This window comes from Primulina huaijiensis, chromosome 1 (genome assembly GCF_012295235.1).
Source record: "Primulina huaijiensis isolate GDHJ02 chromosome 1, ASM1229523v2, whole genome shotgun sequence".
Classification (NCBI taxonomy): Eukaryota; Viridiplantae; Streptophyta; class Magnoliopsida; order Lamiales; family Gesneriaceae; genus Primulina; species Primulina huaijiensis.
The window spans coordinates 26106715-26123510 of record NC_133306.1 but is presented as its reverse complement, the minus strand read 5'-3'; the positions used below and the strand labels follow the sequence as shown (position 1 = coordinate 26123510).

General features: G+C 35.9%; 2 protein-coding genes and 1 long non-coding RNA gene across 11 annotated transcripts; 2 read left to right on the top strand and 1 right to left on the bottom strand.

Annotated features, from left to right (window-relative positions):
* Positions 1 to 1670: 1670 nt before the first annotated feature.
* On the bottom strand, positions 1671 to 2868 carry LOC140970753 (uncharacterized). The gene is made up of 3 exons (XR_012174183.1): positions 2762 to 2868; positions 1973 to 2236; positions 1671 to 1878 (listed from the first exon to the last, which is right to left on the bottom strand). It is a non-coding gene; the product is annotated as an uncharacterized lncRNA (long non-coding RNA).
* A 795-nt stretch (positions 2869 to 3663) lies between these two features.
* On the top strand, positions 3664 to 9040 carry LOC140989732 (putative DUF21 domain-containing protein At1g03270). Of its 4 annotated transcripts, none has more exons than XM_073459104.1 (13): positions 3664 to 4300; positions 4420 to 4496; positions 4805 to 4888; positions 4969 to 5082; positions 5292 to 5354; positions 5775 to 5846; positions 6048 to 6115; positions 7440 to 7527; positions 7622 to 7695; positions 7777 to 8161; positions 8473 to 8519; positions 8616 to 8687; positions 8943 to 9040. In XM_073459104.1, exons 1-13 carry the CDS (start codon positions 4063 to 4065, stop codon positions 9031 to 9033), a joined length of 1473 nt encoding a protein of 490 aa, XP_073315205.1. In that variant the 5' UTR covers positions 3664 to 4062; the 3' UTR covers positions 9034 to 9040. The 4 variants fall into 4 exon arrangements, with proteins under 4 accessions (XP_073315205.1, XP_073315196.1, XP_073315215.1 ...); XM_073459095.1 differs by having other exon boundaries at positions 5292 to 5375; XM_073459114.1 differs by having other exon boundaries at positions 5292 to 5375; positions 8923 to 9040.
* Positions 9041 to 10924: 1884 nt separating this feature from the next.
* LOC140989701 (uncharacterized) lies at positions 10925 to 15788 on the top strand. Of its 6 annotated transcripts, none has more exons than XM_073459056.1 (9): positions 10925 to 11071; positions 11399 to 11455; positions 11758 to 11917; positions 12094 to 12767; positions 13072 to 13245; positions 13349 to 13465; positions 14310 to 14489; positions 14673 to 14719; positions 15265 to 15788. In XM_073459056.1, the coding sequence occupies exons 2-9, from the start codon at positions 11408 to 11410 to the stop codon at positions 15563 to 15565; spliced, it is 1701 nt and encodes a 566-aa protein (XP_073315157.1). In that variant the 5' UTR covers positions 10925 to 11071; positions 11399 to 11407; the 3' UTR covers positions 15566 to 15788. The 6 variants fall into 6 exon arrangements, with proteins under 6 accessions (XP_073315157.1, XP_073315185.1, XP_073315176.1 ...); XM_073459084.1 differs by having other exon boundaries at positions 10954 to 11136; positions 12109 to 12767; XM_073459075.1 differs by having other exon boundaries at positions 10957 to 11130.
* Positions 15789 to 16796: the final 1008 nt, after the last annotated feature.

Sequence of the window (16796 nt, the reverse complement as noted above, 5' to 3'; positions counted from 1 at the left end):
TCATCTCCTCTCGTGCCTCCTCTGCCTGCTCTCGTGTCAACGCATACACCTGTGCCTGAGGCGGACCTGCTCCCTGCCTACGTGGCTGTCCTCCAAAAGGTCGTGGTGTAAACTGCTGAGGCTGTCGTCCTCCTCTCTCTGAGGATCTACCTCTATCACTCCTGGGCTCTCGCTGTCCCTCACGGCTAGAACACTGTCTCGCTATATGGCCAACACCGCCACACTCAAAACAGGTGATCTCGGTCTGTGTGCACTGTCTGATCAGGTGAGGTCCCCCACAACGAAAACATCTCACTGCTCTGGACTCCCTTCTCTGCCCCTGAACAGACTGAGAACTGCTCCCACGACTCTCAACACGTCGTGAATCAAATCGGCGCTTCTCATATGATGCTGCTGAAGAAGATGAACCCTTCTGATATTTAAAAAATTGTCCCTGCGGTCGCAATGACTCCCTAGTCGGCTCTGATAATCGTCTCTGAGCCCCATACTCCTGCATAACCAACTCAGCCATCTCAGCCCTTGTCACTGCATCCACAAATGATATCGGGTTATTTGATTGCACACGATCAAATAACTCTAACGATCAAATAACCCGAACTTCAACTCTTTCAAGAAGTGCCTCATCTTCGCATGAACATTCGTAGCAACATGTGGCACATATTTCAGCAATGCAGAATATCGAGTCTCATACTCAGCAACAGACATACTACCCTGTCTCAAATCTTCAAATTCTTTCTCTTTCTTTTGCCTGGCTGTTATAGAAAAATATTTATCAAGAAAACGAGACCGAAACACATCCCAATCAACAATACGGCCCTGAGCTCTCAATCCGGCCTCAGTCGTCTGCCACGATAATAATACATTCCGCGAAAGCTGAAATGTAGCCAATCGTCACCAAGCAGATCTAGCACACGGTGCAGTCACAAATATCTGCTCTATCCTCTCAATCCACTCCCCTGCTTGCTCGCCAGTCTCAGAGCTATCAAATCTCGACGGAAGATAACTGCTGAACTGTGCCAAAGTCAACTCACCAGGCAATAAAGGCTGATCTGCAGGTGCCTGTCCCATAGGAGGAGGTGGCAATGGATTCATCTGCCCCCACCCACTGTCAACCTCTTCCATTTCCTCGTGCGGATGTACCTGTTCTCTAGCTGCCATCACTGGAAATCAAATTGTTAATCATAACATTTAACAATTACAAGCCAGTAATCATCATCACACCTTTCGCACGAAAGCACACACAATTAAAGAACAATCAATCATACCAAGAAATCATCAAAAACAAGTCAAATGCACAGACACACGCAGATAATATCGCCATCCAACTCCCTCATCACAAACCCAACTTCTATCCATCTCAGACATCTAACATATGCTCTGATACCACCAATGTGGCGCCCCAAACCTCGCCACGTAATCATACAACATGTGACGTCATATGCATAAAAATTTTCCTTTCAACGACATAATAATATAATGCATATACGACAAAATAGTGCAATCACCACACTATCTACGCCAGTGTAGCAGAAACAGTACAATAAATACACACATACAACTCAAATAAGACAATAAACTATATTATCTCTATCTACTATAAACTACAGGACTGTTTGACTAGACACACCTAGTCCTTCCCCACTATCCTGTCTCACAGCAGAGTCCTGTAACCTGTCCAACAGAAACAGCCCCCAAAGGGTGAGCATACACAACAATCATCATCGTAATACATAACAGTTATATTATCAACAATATAAAATATAACTGGAATGATAACAGAAATACTCCCTTTGCTGTCTCTGGACAATCAAACCACCAACGATATCAACGTCATCACTCCCATACTACCGCAACAACAACATCGACGATACGTCACACCTCAACACCGACGACAGCAATATCGTCGAACGAATAACAACAACGATACGTCGCACCCCTACTCCGGCGACAGCAATATAGTTGAACGACGCACCCCAACACCGGCGACAGCAATATCGTCGAACGAACAACATCAACGTGACGTCTCCCAACAAACGACAGCCAACAATATCAACGATAATAAACAACAACAGATATAATATCAAATCACCCAATACCAGTGATTTATCATCGTTCAACGCAGTAGTATTCATCAATACTAAACAATAATAACATATGCTCGTACGTCAACACGTACCTGATAATCGAGTATATATAAAATCTGGCTATTTCTTTGATCCCGAGGCTTGTGTTGTATCTAAATAATTCAACAACAATTATCAGACCATTGTCACCGTGTCAACAAAATCTTAACAGTCTCAATATATAACATCAAATAGCCCAATAACACTAATTCAACAAAATATAAAACTCGATTATAAATTCTTATCTTTTAACAATTTAATATTCTGGTGTATTTAATGCACAATACTACCATCAAATACACTCAAATAAATTAACTTCAAATAATAGGCTATTTTACAACATCCGTCAAATTACGAAAACTTTATATCAACGTGTAGCCTATACTTCATAGACTCCGAATGTACAATCAGAATTAATAACAACTAACAAACAACTCACCAATTTCAATTCAACGATTTAAAATCCCTAATTATAATAAATTAGGAATAATTCAAACAAACATCACTATAATCATCTCTACTTCGTTAAAATCATACACTATTCAACAATCTTCAATTTCTGTACGATTTAACAATTTATCGGATTTATTCCAAAAATCCACGAATTTCAAACATCACCAAAACTATAAAATTTATACCTCAAATCGAAGATATCGTGTCAACGATCTCATAACTGAAGTCGGTTCGTCGATTGGATAAACCGATAAGTCGCACGATCGAAAAGAAAATCAAAATCCTAATTTTTTCTTTTTCTCTCTCGCTGTTATGCAAATCGAATGAAAATTCATATTTATCTTTTTTTTTTATAAATTATATTATATTAATAAAATAATATAATATAATATATTTAATATTTTAACATCGGTATATTTTTTTGGACCAGTCAAACGATCAAATTTTTCCAAACTCAAAACATGAAACTTCTATATCTTTGAGTTTTCTACGTTATATCCAAATCTCAAATCATTTGGACTTCATATGAGTAAGATATGTCACTAATTACCATTTTATCCTTAAAATTAATTCATTTTTTTCAACTTATTTACGAAAATACCATCAAAATAAATTGAATATTTTTCAACTTATTTACAAAAATGTCATCAATATTATTTTATAGTTGTAATATTTACTTCAGGCATTACAATAATCGAGTTGAAATTATACAATTAAATATAGAGCCAAAACCGTATATTGACTAGGGCAAAAATTTGTGTGAGACGGTCTCACGGGTCGTATTTGTGAGACAGATCTCTTGTTTGGGTTATCCATGAAAAAGTATTACTTTTTATGCTAAGAGTATTACTTTATATTGTGAATATGGGTATGGTTGACCCGTCTCACAGATTAAGATCCGTGAGACGGTCTCATATGAGACCCATTCATTGACTAGGGATAAAAATAACTAAATTACCATTTTCCATGTATGATATCCCAATCTCTAAATTTAATTGGTTTCAACAAAAAATAAATGAATCCCAACTTTTCAACTAAAACTATAAATACCCTATTATATTTGGGGGTCTCTAGTTCCGTCGGCTGGTCCCCGCTGCCAACAGAAAACCCAACCGCTAGCTCCGCCCATCACCGCCGGGGATGTGGTCCTTTGAAACACAATAACGTGGCACCCAAATGGGAAGTCTTCCCACCCCCTGTCTGTGTCTGCCCTACATACGTCACTGCCCCTGCACACTTTTAGTAAATTCGCCCCGAATGAATAACGACAGACGTATCTTCTTCTCATTACTTGTGCAAAAAAGGTGAAAAGGTGTTTCTTAAAAGGAAAAAAAGAAAGAGGTATGATGAATTACATCATGGTATGTATACTTAAAGAGGATTACTGGTAGTGAAAGTGGTTTTAGGCTTTTCCTAGTTCTCTATTGACCCAAGAAAATAAAGGGTAGTTGAAATATTCAGCATTTTGGTGAACTCTGTTTTGATTATGGTTTTATCTGTGAATGCGGCGGCGATGGTCGGAATTCTTACGATGGCTTTTTATGCGGATGCCCAAGACATAGAATTCGGGAATCCGTGGTGGTTTGTGTACGCCGGTGTTTCGTCTTTCCTCGTTCTTTTCGCCGGGATAATGTCTGGTTTGACGTTGGGTTTGATGTCACTCGGGCTTGTTGAGCTTGAAATTCTTCAGCAAACTGGCACCTCGAAAGAAAAGAAACAAGCTGGTATTGTTGGATTACTATTTTGTAGATTATATGTTTATTGTAGGTGGATATATTTTTGTTTTGATTTTTCGAGTTGTGTTTCGTCAGTGTGTTATTTTGAAATTAACACTGTTTTTCAGCCATTATTTTTCCGGTTGTTCAAAAGCAGCACCAGCTTCTCGTGACTCTCCTAGTATGCAACGCTGCTGCAATGGAGGTGAAAACTCCTCCACGCCTTCAATTCTATGGATTTGTGTAGAATTTTTGGTGGGACCCATTTCCCTTTTCATCTTTGATCAATTTAGGAACGTAGTGATAGTGATGATTGTATCAATTCAAGTGAATTTGTTGCATTTAATTGTGGCCAAAATTTGAAGCTACAATGTGAAAGTGAAGGAGTGAAAAATCATATATTACATTATTCTGATGTCGATCGGCAGCCGTGAATCATAAAATCGATTATCAAGTGTGGAGTCCTTGACAAGCTCCAAGTTTTACTAGATTTGTCACAAATTTTATCTCCAGGCTCTCCCCATATATTTGGATAAAATATTTCATCCTGCCGTTGCGGTCATTCTCTCGGTGACCTTTGTTCTTGCTTTCGGTGAGGTACATGTAGTTCTATGTGTTATGTGACCATAATTGTTGGGCTAGAACTGAGAATCCTTACCTTTGCCTTGATTGAATAGATTATTCCTCAAGCAGTGTGCTCTAGACATGGGCTGGCTGTGGGCGCAAATTGTGTATGGCTCGTGCGTGTCTTGATGATAATTTGCTTTCCAATCGCTTACCCTATAGGGAAGGTACAGTTCACTAAAACAATTTAGTTTTGTTGATTGGTCACAACTAATAGTAAGACGCACTTGTTTTATATAGCTGGAATATTCACGGATTTAGTTGGAATTAACCATCTGACAGGATTGGAGTTTACCTCTTTTCCCCTTCAATTATAATCTTCAGCATATTTGCAACGCTTGTGACTTGATGTTTGTTTATATTTTGTTTTGTTCAGATTCTGGATAGCGTTTTGGGCCACCACGGTGTTTTGTTCAGAAAACCTCAATTGAAAGCACTGGTATCTATCCATGGCCATGAGGTATTTTATCTAACTAAGGCTACATTTGGATGATGTACTAGCATTTAAAATCAAGGTATTTGAAAATGCATTGATTTGAAATGACATGAAGTTTAAAGGAATTTCCAAGTTTGTATAAAGAATGTTAGACTAAAATGTGGAATTTGAATGTTTGCCCTATCTATCATACAAAATGGATTTTAGATGTATATTTGGAATCCACTCAGTCCAAATTCATCTATCCAAACACAAGCCAAGAGTAATGGAAACTAAATATGTTGTAAGCCTTACTATTCAATATTCTTGACCGAAATACATGTTTAAAGGTCAAAAGTTTGTTTTCAAATTTGCTGTAAAGATATTCCTCTTGTGTCTTTGCTCACTGTCATTTCATGGTTTATTTTGGTTGATATTATGAAGGCAGGTAAAGGAGGTGAACTTACTCACAATGAAACAACTATAATAAGTGGAGCTCTAGATTTGACTGAAAAGGTATGTTCAGGTGGGGAAGGATCATTTCATAATATCTTTCCCCCCTCTTTTTTCCTCTCCCTGAAATGCTTATTTACCCATTTTTTCTTTTCTCATTTGAGCATGTACCGAAGATGGACAATGCATATACTTATGGTGCTATAAACACATACCTTTTGCATAAAAACTGTGAAGAAATATTGTGGCTTCTAATATTTGCAGACAGCAGAGGAGGCCATGACACCGATTGAATCGACTTTCTCTCTTGATGTCAGTTCAAAATTGGATTGGTAAGTTTGATTCTAATCTGGTCCATTTATCATTAAAAAAAATACATATCTACTCCCACAAATACCATTTATGAATCGTGAGCATCGGCATTGAAAGATGGTCCCCTTTGTTTCCCAGCTCATAAGTTTTATTTTTTATTCAGAGCTTATAGTTATTACCTATAAGAAGCACAAGGTGCATATAGAACCTAGTCTCGAAGAATAAGACAAGGCACGTGTTTAATTGGAGTGAAGCTCCTAGAGGATGAGATGCTAAAATCCAAACACTTGTAGAGAATTTTAGTTAAGAAAATTGCATAAATACGTTCTTTCATTTCGTTTTAGATTTATTATCTTTACATTTCAAACACACTTAATAGATTCCAGGCACATGGTTTTTAATAACAATGTGCCAGACATAGTTGTTAAAAGCAGGTGCTCGGGTAACCTTTTCATCCATGTTTTATGACAAAAAGTGTGTGCCTTTACCCAGGCGCGAGGCCTGTGTGAGGCGCAGAAAAGCGCGCCTTATGACCGTATAAGGTGTGTGACAAGTAATAAAGCCAAGCTCAACCGATTTTGAAGCCCAATTAGTAAAGCTCGTAACTATTTAATAACCGGAAAACCTTGGGTGCATTTATCGGCATGTAGACTTTTGATCTTCCCCAGCCTCCCTCAAACTTCAGATTCTAATTACACGTTAACAACACAAAAACAGAAATTAGTAATACGAAGTGCAAAAAAACAAGTTTGATTTCTCGCTTTCTAACAATTTCAATCAGGCGGCCATCAACCCTTATTGAAATATATTTAATCTATGTAATATTATAATATAAATTACTATATATGTGGATTTTTAAATTTATGATAAATGCGCTTTACTTCGATAAAGTGTGCGCTTCGCCTTGTGTCTCAGGCCCCAAGACATCATAGTTACCCTAGCGTTCCCAAATAACTATGGTGCCAGGGTCATGCACTGGTTCATCAACAAGCGTCCGTCTACGCAAGGAATCAATATAATCAAGGGTTAACCAATTAGCTGGCATCAAGTTGCACAAACTTTTCAACCAGTCTTTTAAATTTTTTCTCCTTGATGGGAATTCTCTAGTCTGGAAGGACAATTTTGGGCAAGAACTAAATCTGTTCTCCAAGACTCCATTGAAGCAATGCAGCTTTTATAGCTGTAGCTGCTTGTTCTCCAACAAATTGTTTTTCATGAAATTAAGTTACACATTTTTTGCAAAATACATTATGTGAGCTATTTGATTATCACCATCTTTCATGCAGGCTGCAAAAGAAATATGTATGAAAGGAATCTTATATTTATAAACACCCTTTTACGCAGGGAAGCTTTTGGAAAAATCCTTGCAAGGGGTCACAGTCGCATTCCTGTCTTTTCAGGAAACCCAAAAAACATTATTGGGCTTCTGCTGGTCAGTGTAAAGTTCATAAAGGTTTACTGGAATATCTTGTACTAATACCAACTAATTTGTTATTCCAAATTTTATCTCGTCTTTTGGTAAATAGGTGAAAAATCTTCTCACCGTGAGGGCAGAAACTGAGACTCCTGTAAGTGCTGTTTCCATTAGGAGAATGCCTCGGTATGTTAAGTTGTCTGAATGATTATTTTACCACGCTGGAGTGAATCATTTAACCACATGAATTCATCCATTATATGATAGGGTACCAGCAGACATGCCTTTGTATGATATCCTTAATCAGTTTCAAAAAGGTAGCAGCCACATGGCAGCAGTAGTGAAGGTGCGGAAAAAGGAGAGAGAGCTCCATTCTTGTAATGGTAATGGTAATGGGACGGTTAAAGAGGACAATTTTACCAGCTGGGATTCACAATTGATATTTCCGTTACTTGACAAGAATGATAAACAACCAAAAAGTTTTGTAATAAACATCGAAAAGGCTTCAAAGAATAATGCAGTCGATAAGGTTGCTTCTTACCGATCAAATGGCATAATGGAAGATGGTTGTAACCATCTAGAAGAGGATATTGAGGAGGGAGAAGTCATTGGCATAATCACCTTGGAAGATGTATTTGAAGAACTTCTGCAAGTAACTAACAATGTTCACCCTTCTTTAGTTTTTTGGAGAGAATCTACAGAAAATTTATTTTTCCTGGTTTCATGGTTCGGTTTTTAAGCATATTTTTTGAAAGGAAAAAACCCACCATACACCACTTTTTATATGCATAAAAAAGAACACCTTCTAAAAAGATAAACTATTTTATGAAACAGTTTCTCCATTAAAATGCACGTGGGGAGCCTGATTCTTATTCTCAAAACAAACTCCTCTGGTACAAATCAATTTTTATTGCAACCTCTTTCTTACTTCGTGTTGGTGATTGTGTTTTGCCTTCATTTCAGGACGAAATTGTTGATGAGACGGATGTGTATATTGATGTACATAAAAGGTGTTTTAAGTGTTCCTTCCCTTAGTTTTTTTAATTATTTGTTGCTTTATTCTCACGAGGGCTATAGTAAAATTCTTTTTCTTTATTGTATCTCAGGATACGCGTGGCTGCTGCATCATCTGTTGCGCGAGCACCTTCAAACTGTAGATTGGTTAGTCATAATCCACCGTGAGTAAGCACTACACTCTGCTGTAATCTTCTTCCTACCAGATTCTTGCTTTATCTCTCTTGGTGATTCTTCCTACCAGATTCTTGCTTTATCTCTCTTGGTGAGGTGGTTAGGCTAGTTACCAACATCTCTTAAATTGATATAAATACAAATATTAATCCCGTACGGAGCTTCGCTCATGTTTCTTTTCGACTAAAAGCTACTTGTGAACTGTGTGCTCTTATCAACCTCTAGTGTATTCTGAATTTTCCCAGGGTAGCCATGTTGAGCAAGGAACAACTGCAGAATGCGCGAGAGAGGAAACGGTACTGGAGCATTGGTGATATCAATTCTTCAAGCTCATGAAATTGAAAATCGGATTTAAGTTTTGAATAGAAAGTTGCAGATGAGTTATAAAATCCGCGGAACTAGGAACTTGTTCATATTTCATCATCCCAAAATAATCCAATATGTGTAATAGTTGCACTGAATTTTGTGTTGGAGATTTTGTACCCAANGTTTATTATTCAGGAGACATTACCTGATGTCTGACGTAGCGAGAATAAAAACTAAAAAGGGCAGGCCGCCCTTCCGCCCGATCAAGCACAAATTTCTTTATTTTAACGTTGATATTATAATAATTTAATTTTTTAACATATTAAAATTTTGGGACAAACTTTAAACAATTTGAAATTCTTTAATGGAAAGAATCATGGTCTAATTCATTTTTTTCTCAAGCAAATGTTGTTGGAATTTAATACATACACATATATTAACTTTCATATTAAAATTTGTGTATAGTAATTTCGGGGTGAAATGTTAAGTTATTTTTCAAAATTGGAGTTCATTTGGATTTTTATTGCTATTTTTATGTTTCCTTTTTAAAATAACGGTATTTTGGAAAATAGATATTTGAGAAACAATATTATTTGGTTTGTTTAGGAAACTCGTTTTTAAAACTTTATATATGATTTTTTAGAAGGATTTTTATAATTATTTGAAATAATTATTTAAAAAGGATAAACTTTTGTTACTTTTTAAATTTCATGCTATCTTATTTATTGTTTTCTTAAAACTTTTATATTAGAGAAATAAGGAATCGTTTGAAGAGGTAAAAATGATATTATTAGAACTCAAATTTTCAACGAATTTATTTTTAAAGAAAAAAGGGTATTTACCTGGTTGGAGAAAAAGAAAAAAAAAGCTACAATAAAACGAACCTTACTAATAATACTAGTTACTATACATATGCGAAGCGTGTGTACAGTTTTTTTTTATTTTTATTAATGCACTAAAGTGAAATTTGTCAAATTATAGAGGTACTAACTTGATATTTGAATTGTTGAAATAAAAAAATAAAAAAAAAGTGTATGTTGAAATTTAAAAATAAAAACAAAAAACAAAAGTGTAATATTAATATCATATAAAGATAAAATTGAAAGAAAAAGTTGGTGTTCTTCTTAAATAGTTACTATCATGTCCTCAATTTTAATAAAATACTAGTTACTATACACACACGATGCATGTGTACAATCTTTTTTATTATTATCGATAGATTAAGGTGAAATTTGACAAATTATGGAGGGACTAAATTGATATTTGAATTGTTGAAATAAAAATAAAAGTTTGTGTTGAAATTAAAACAAAAAAAACAAAAAACAAAAGTGTAATATTAATATCATATAAGGGTAAAATTGAAAAAAAGTTAGTGTCCTATCTAGGTAGTTATTATCATGTTCTCACATTTAATATAATAGTATAGATATAGAATAGATATATACTATATAAGATAAGATACGGTATAATTACATAAATCTAACATTTTTAATTTCAAATTTATTATGTTTATGATAATCAAGAAAATTATATATTAAATTTTAAATCTATTAAATTTACGCATTATTTCATCATTGTTTGACTTGATATAATTAAAGTTATAAAAAAAATTAATTTTTTTTATGCTTAGGCTCCGATTAAGCTTACTTAAATTTATAATACTTACTAATTACTCGAGAAGCTTAGCTAAAAAGGTGAAGTTTGTTTAATTTGGTAAAACAATGATTTTATAAACTTAAACTTTTAATAATTTTATAACATCCGCAAAGAAAGCTGATTAGACCAAATTACCCCGGATAATATCAAGAATGACTAAAATATCCGATTTCTTAGCCCTATGAGTCGGGTCCCACCGACTGTACACGTAACTTCACCTCCTCAAGCTCTTAAATGTTGTACCTTAAGTCAAAAGGTCGACTTTTGTTTGAAAAGACAAAATAGGTACAACTTATGCAATGCGATGGTAATTACGTATAAATACATATCCTTTTTCGTAACTCACGATCAACCGAAGATAGAGACATATATGACTCATTCGCTGTGAAAAAGTTACTGCGCAATCTCAGGGGTGAGAATTCGCCGTTGTTTATCCCTCTAGGGTGTTTTCCCCTGTATTCTCGCTCTCAGGTTTAGGTCAGTTGCATTTAATGTGAACTCAGCGGCACTGATTTTGTATCATCGTATTTTTTTTTTTTTTGGTTTATTTGATTATTGTGTTAATGATAGGTCCATGAAATAGTTAGAGTTTAAGGGTTTAAGTCTTTGAAATTCATGCCTCCTGTTGTTTGTTCGTTATATTCTTTATGGGGCAATTGATTTGATTGTGTATCCAATGGATGAATCAAAGCAAATTATAGGAACTGGGGATGATCATTTAAATTGTATGTTTATTTAGAATTCGGAGATGGGGATCAATAAAGTGTACAGTTCATTGCAGGAGCTTTTCCCGGAGGTAAATTCTGGCTTCAGTACTTTCTTGATTTGTATGAGTATTCAGCATAATATCTTTGTGGATGAAGACTTGATTTGTATGACTAACATATAATTATTCTATTTCCACGGATTGGTGAAAACTCCCTGGTGAAAATATGGGGGTGGCCATATGATTTTGGTTTAATGTGACATATCAGTTGTTCTATGTTAGAATCGTTCTATGTAGATTTAGGCAAAAATCCACTATCTTTTTAACTTGTAGTGAGTATTATTTTGTTTTGTTGTTCCCTCTATGGCTCTACGCTTCCTTCATGGTTACAGATTGATGCCCGAGTCATTAGAGCTGTTGCTATTGAGCACAGCAAGGATCCTGATGCAGCTGTTGAAGCAGTGCTTGAGGAGATAATTCCTTTCTTTTCTGAAATATCGACACCAACTAGACCTTTGACTGCGAGTATTTCCTTGGATCAATTGCCTAAAGGTAACGATTAAGTATAAAGCCTTTATTTTTAATGTTTTCTTGAGGGTAATGCTTTATTTCTTTTCATTGTCAGGATCACTTGCACAACTACTTACCTCCATATGTTTTTTTCTCTTTTGGTTTACGAGATATCTGGTCCTATTATATCTGCTGTATAATTCTAATTATTCTTGTAGAAGCTATCGCTACAGCACAATCTGTAGACGGCTTGCCTGTGAATGCAATAGGATCAGCTGAAGAGATATATGCTAGCAATGTGAATGGTGGACACGAGTCTGATGATGCTAATGATGATGTTGCGTTCTATGATACATATAACGAACAACATGATGGAGAAGGTGAATTGTCAATATCGGGTAAATTTTGTGAAAATAGCATAACAATATGTGCTGATATATTCTCCCATGGTCGACCTGCTATGTTGATGGAGGAAACGAGAATAAATACTCTTCAAGGTGAAGCGTCTCTATACCCTGAAAGAACTGATACAGTTTCAGCTGGTCAATGTCCAGAAGATGGCATCAAAACCTCATTTGATGTGACTCATTGTCAAACACGAATGTCTCTCACAGATGGCAATGATTCTGTGGGCAATATTGTTTCAGAGGCTGTTTCAAATTTAACAATGGGCCATTCAGAAAGTGTTGACCTAGTGGTTGTGCTTCCTAACATGAATGGAAGTAATTCTGAAGTAAGTTTTCCATCTGATACTGCTTCCGAAATGGAAATTGCCAACGGCAATGTTATCATTGAAGATGAGTCTACCATAAATGATTCTGTGTCCCAATCTAGCCAAATCCATATCATGGGTGTTCTTGACGAAATTATCACTGAAGCAAGGAATAACAAGGTATCATCCATGTCAATTCTTGTCCTTACCAATGATCTCGGTTTAAATTCAAAAACCTTATACACAGCAAGCTATTTATTGAGTACTTTGTAATGTTTCAGTTATTGACATATGGTTATTAATGCTTGAAAATTTTCTCGCAAAGAAATAACATGCGTGTGCGAATATGTGATACCTGCATCCAACTAAATTTGGAGGGATCAGATTAACATTTTTGTATGGCAACGCCTTGTTAGCTTTCCACTGGTCCCTAGAGGTAGACATGTGCATTGATAACGTACCTGATACTTGTTAAATGTTGCAGAAAAAATTATTCTGTGCTATGGAGTCTGTTATAAGCTTGATGAGGGAAGTGGAGCTGAAAGAGCAGGCTGCAGAACAAGCCAAAGAGGAAGCTGCCAAAGGAGGCATTGATGTACTTCATAAGGTGGAAGAGCTTAAACTAATTCTGAAGCATGCAAAGGACGCAAATGACATGGTTTTCTCTCTCTGAATTATATAATCTCTTAAGATAATCTGAAGTGAACTCTGCTCTTTAACTAAATTGTCTTCCCCTTCCTTACTTTTGTTTTCTATGTTAGCATGCTGGGGAAGTATATGGTGAAAGGTCCATCCTCGCAACAGAGTTGAGGGAGCTTCAGTCCCGTGCACTCTATTTGTCAGATGAAAGGGACAAGTCGCTTGCAGTTCTTGTTGAGGTGGTTTAAATCCTTCTCTTTTCTGTTGTAATACCATTTAAAATTATGATATGTTTTATACGCCCAACATTGATTTCACATTGATTTCTATTCTGCCGACTGAGACCACCTCCAAGTAAGAGCACAAGCCGACCATACCATCTTTACTGCGGACAATTGATAGTGAACTGGGTACGGAGTTCCACATGTGAAAGTATTAGAACTTTGATTTGTGGCAAATGGCAATGCATATTTTGTTATCTGAACTGTTTCTCAATAGTTTGAACAAGTTGTTTGAGTTTTAGAGTTTTTGTTGTCTGTCACTTTTATCATTAGTTACAAGCTAAGAAGTATAAACAGATCAAATAGAGAAAGCAAAATCGGAAATATGAGTTATTCGTATATATATTGGTTAGGTCGTAATCTGGTTTGCTCGTTTTCTATTACTAAATTTTTCTTCGATCTTATTTGTTTGAAGAAATCTTTGTGAGATATTCTTGCACCACTTAACTGTGGTTCTCCTTTACTTTATAATGGCAAATGTACTTCTCAATTCTCAATTCTAAAGCCGTTTCGGTTCTCATTTTATTGGAGTTGAAAATTGGATACAAGTATCTGGAACAAAAGACCTTGTTGAGTTTCTTTGTGATTACCTATATTCTGGGACATGGATTTTATTCCTTCTGTTTGAGAGGGCCATTTTTATTTACCATGAAATATAGAGTTTTTCTGAGATAATGAAACCGATCCAGTTCAGCTTCATTTACCATACAGTTAAACTTCGTTCAAATATACCAAGACGAATAGAAGTGCTTGCAAGGTTAATTTTTTCATTGCACTTTCTTCATTTTATCATTTTCTGCAGATGTGTCAAACTTTAAAGATGCGATTAGCTGCTGCTGAGAATGAAATAAATCATGCGGAGCAAGAAAAACTTAGAAAGCAAGTGTCTACTCGAGAAGCACTTTCTGGACAGGAAAGTCTTATGGAAAGGGTTGTACAAGAGGCAAACATCCTGAAACAACAAGCAGAGGAAAATGCCAAGGTAGCTGCTCATTTCTTTATGACTCTGTGACTTAATGACTCTAGTTCATGTCAATTTCAGTCAAACCATTGAATGAAGAAAATTCGATTTTGAATTTGATTTCTTCATTGCCATTGCATAACAATTTATTGTCAAGTTTCTTATTTACAGTTTCGCTGATTCTTTTTCCCTTTGATATTTCAGCTGCAAGAATTTCTGGTGGATCGAAGTTGTCTTATAGACACTTTACAGTAAGTTATTTAAGTGCCAGCTTTTACTTCACCTTTTATCAGAGTTAATCTTACTTTTTGGCGGTCCACCATCACTTTCTATCTTGAATGCACAATCTGTGGTTGTGTCTTGTGGATGCTTGATGTGGTTAATGGTTGACATTTTTCTTTCTCATTGAAACAACTATTGGATTTTCAAAAAGTTCCCTGTGTACTCTATCTTTAACACTAGTTTAAGAAGAGATTTAACTTAGCCTATGCTATATCGCAGCACAACAGCTGCATAATCGCAGAAGTCTTTGGTAATAGAAAGTTGCTTGTTCAACATGTAGGATGAGTAATCTAGAAAAGTTTTGCAATCTAAATTCATGAAGCGGTACTGATATCTTGAATCTAGATCCTTATTCTAATGCCTTATGGTATGTTAGTATCAGAGTTTCGTTACCAACAAGAGTAAAAAGTATCAAATTGTAGCAAAGGACGACAGAAACTTTTCCTCATTAGCTCCTGATAAGAATGGAAAGATTTAAGCTGACAAGCGTGTATGTCCCCCACTCTTCTTTCAGAGGAGAAATAGCTGTTATAAGCCAAGACGTGAAGCTTCTAAAAGAAAAAATTGATGACCGCGTTCCATTGAGCAAATCTGGTTCCTCCCTCCAAACCAGCTGCATTCTAGCTTCCTCTAGTTCCCTGTTGAAAAGCTCGATTCCAGATCAAGTGAAGCCAGTGCCAGTCCAGGACGATTCAATCAAGACTCAACAACTCATGGATCCAGTCACACGGGTATCTGTAGATGAAATGGCTAGATATGATCTTGAGGCACTTGCCGCAGAGGGATGGGATTTTTTTGACAACCTTGAAAAGTGACAGAGGACATTTGAAGAACAGGTTAGCAAATCCACGCTCTTGGAAGTTCCATTCTCATTACATCTCTACAAACTGATTTCGATTTTGTCAAGTTTTGTTAAACTGAGTTGCTACCACACTCTCACCCACTTCGGTTCTACTATTGGTTGGTGACTGCAATTAATGGATTCCTCTGATAAAATGCTGGGAAATTTTGTCAATAATAATGGCTTGTTTATATTTATTTTTTTTGGTTATTTCTGACAATATATTATGGTTCGTACAGTGGGGGAGCTAGTTGAGGTTTTTTATCTTCAAGTTACATATTTAATTTATTAAACACAAAAATTCATATAAGACGGTCTCATTCTCATAGATCAATTTTGTATAAGACAAGATGTCCAACTCCGATCCAAACCCATAAAAAAATATTACTTTTTGTGCCAAAAGTATTATTTTTTCGCTCTAAGTATGAGTTAACCATATAGATATGTGAGATCGTCGCGTAGGAGACTTGTTCTTTATTTTCCCAACCGCTATTTCAGTTCTCGGTGTAGTAATGTATTTGCCCTCTGCTCTTCCATCAAAATTATGGGTCTACAGTGTACTTAACTTTGCACGGATACATTTGGAACACAATTAAAATTGATATCTTGCACAATTCAAGAAGTCCGAAGCTTGCAGAATCTAAATTACTAGGAAATATTGCATATTAAAAAAGTATATGCAGAATTAGAAGATCTACTCTCTAAATATTTAACAGAGTAAAGAGATGCTTTGGTGCCTCTAAGGATTGTATCCAGTTGGACAAACAAGAATGCTGCCTACTCAAGACCAAAAAAACCTTCATTTGTACGTTTAAATGTGTGCCTCTAAGAAACACCTAAAGCGTAACTCTTCAAAGTTCCTGCATGTATAGATACAGCTCGATCCCACGTCTTATATAACTACTATTTCTCCATATGTCCATCGGTTGAAAATATCTGCATTTTTAGTCACTCCAGCGCAGAAGCATAACAGTGCATCTCCATATGATGTAAAGGCGAGTCCTTTGCTGCCTGATTTGCTTTGAACATCGTTGAATCGAGCGAGATTTTGAACTTGTTGCCATGTTTATCTACAAAATGAAATGTATTTGTCTCTGAGAAACTTTCAGAATTTCTTCTGTCTGTGATAAGTGGGTATGATTGTTTAGACAGTTCTGTTATTATTTATAGCATACGGGGAATGGAGAAAAGATGGAAATGGAAAT

Excerpts from the sequence above, each read along its gene's own strand:
- LOC140989732 (XM_073459095.1), top strand. The coding sequence starts at position 4,063 with ATGGTTTTATCTGTGAATGCGGCGGCGATGGTCGGAATTCTTACGATG. Across the intron at positions 5,083-5,291 it reads TCGCTTACCCTATAGGGAAG|ATTCTGGATAGCGTTTTGGG; the intron begins GTACAGTTCACT and ends TGTTTTGTTCAG. Across the intron at positions 8,688-8,942 it reads TTGGTTAGTCATAATCCACC|GGTAGCCATGTTGAGCAAGG; the intron begins GTGAGTAAGCAC and ends GAATTTTCCCAG.
- LOC140989701 (XM_073459056.1), top strand. The coding sequence starts at position 11,408 with ATGGGGATCAATAAAGTGTACAGTTCATTGCAGGAGCTTTTCCCGGAG. Across the intron at positions 11,456-11,757 it reads TGCAGGAGCTTTTCCCGGAG|ATTGATGCCCGAGTCATTAG; the intron begins GTAAATTCTGGC and ends TCATGGTTACAG. Across the intron at positions 12,768-13,071 it reads CTGAAGCAAGGAATAACAAG|AAAAAATTATTCTGTGCTAT; the intron begins GTATCATCCATG and ends TAAATGTTGCAG.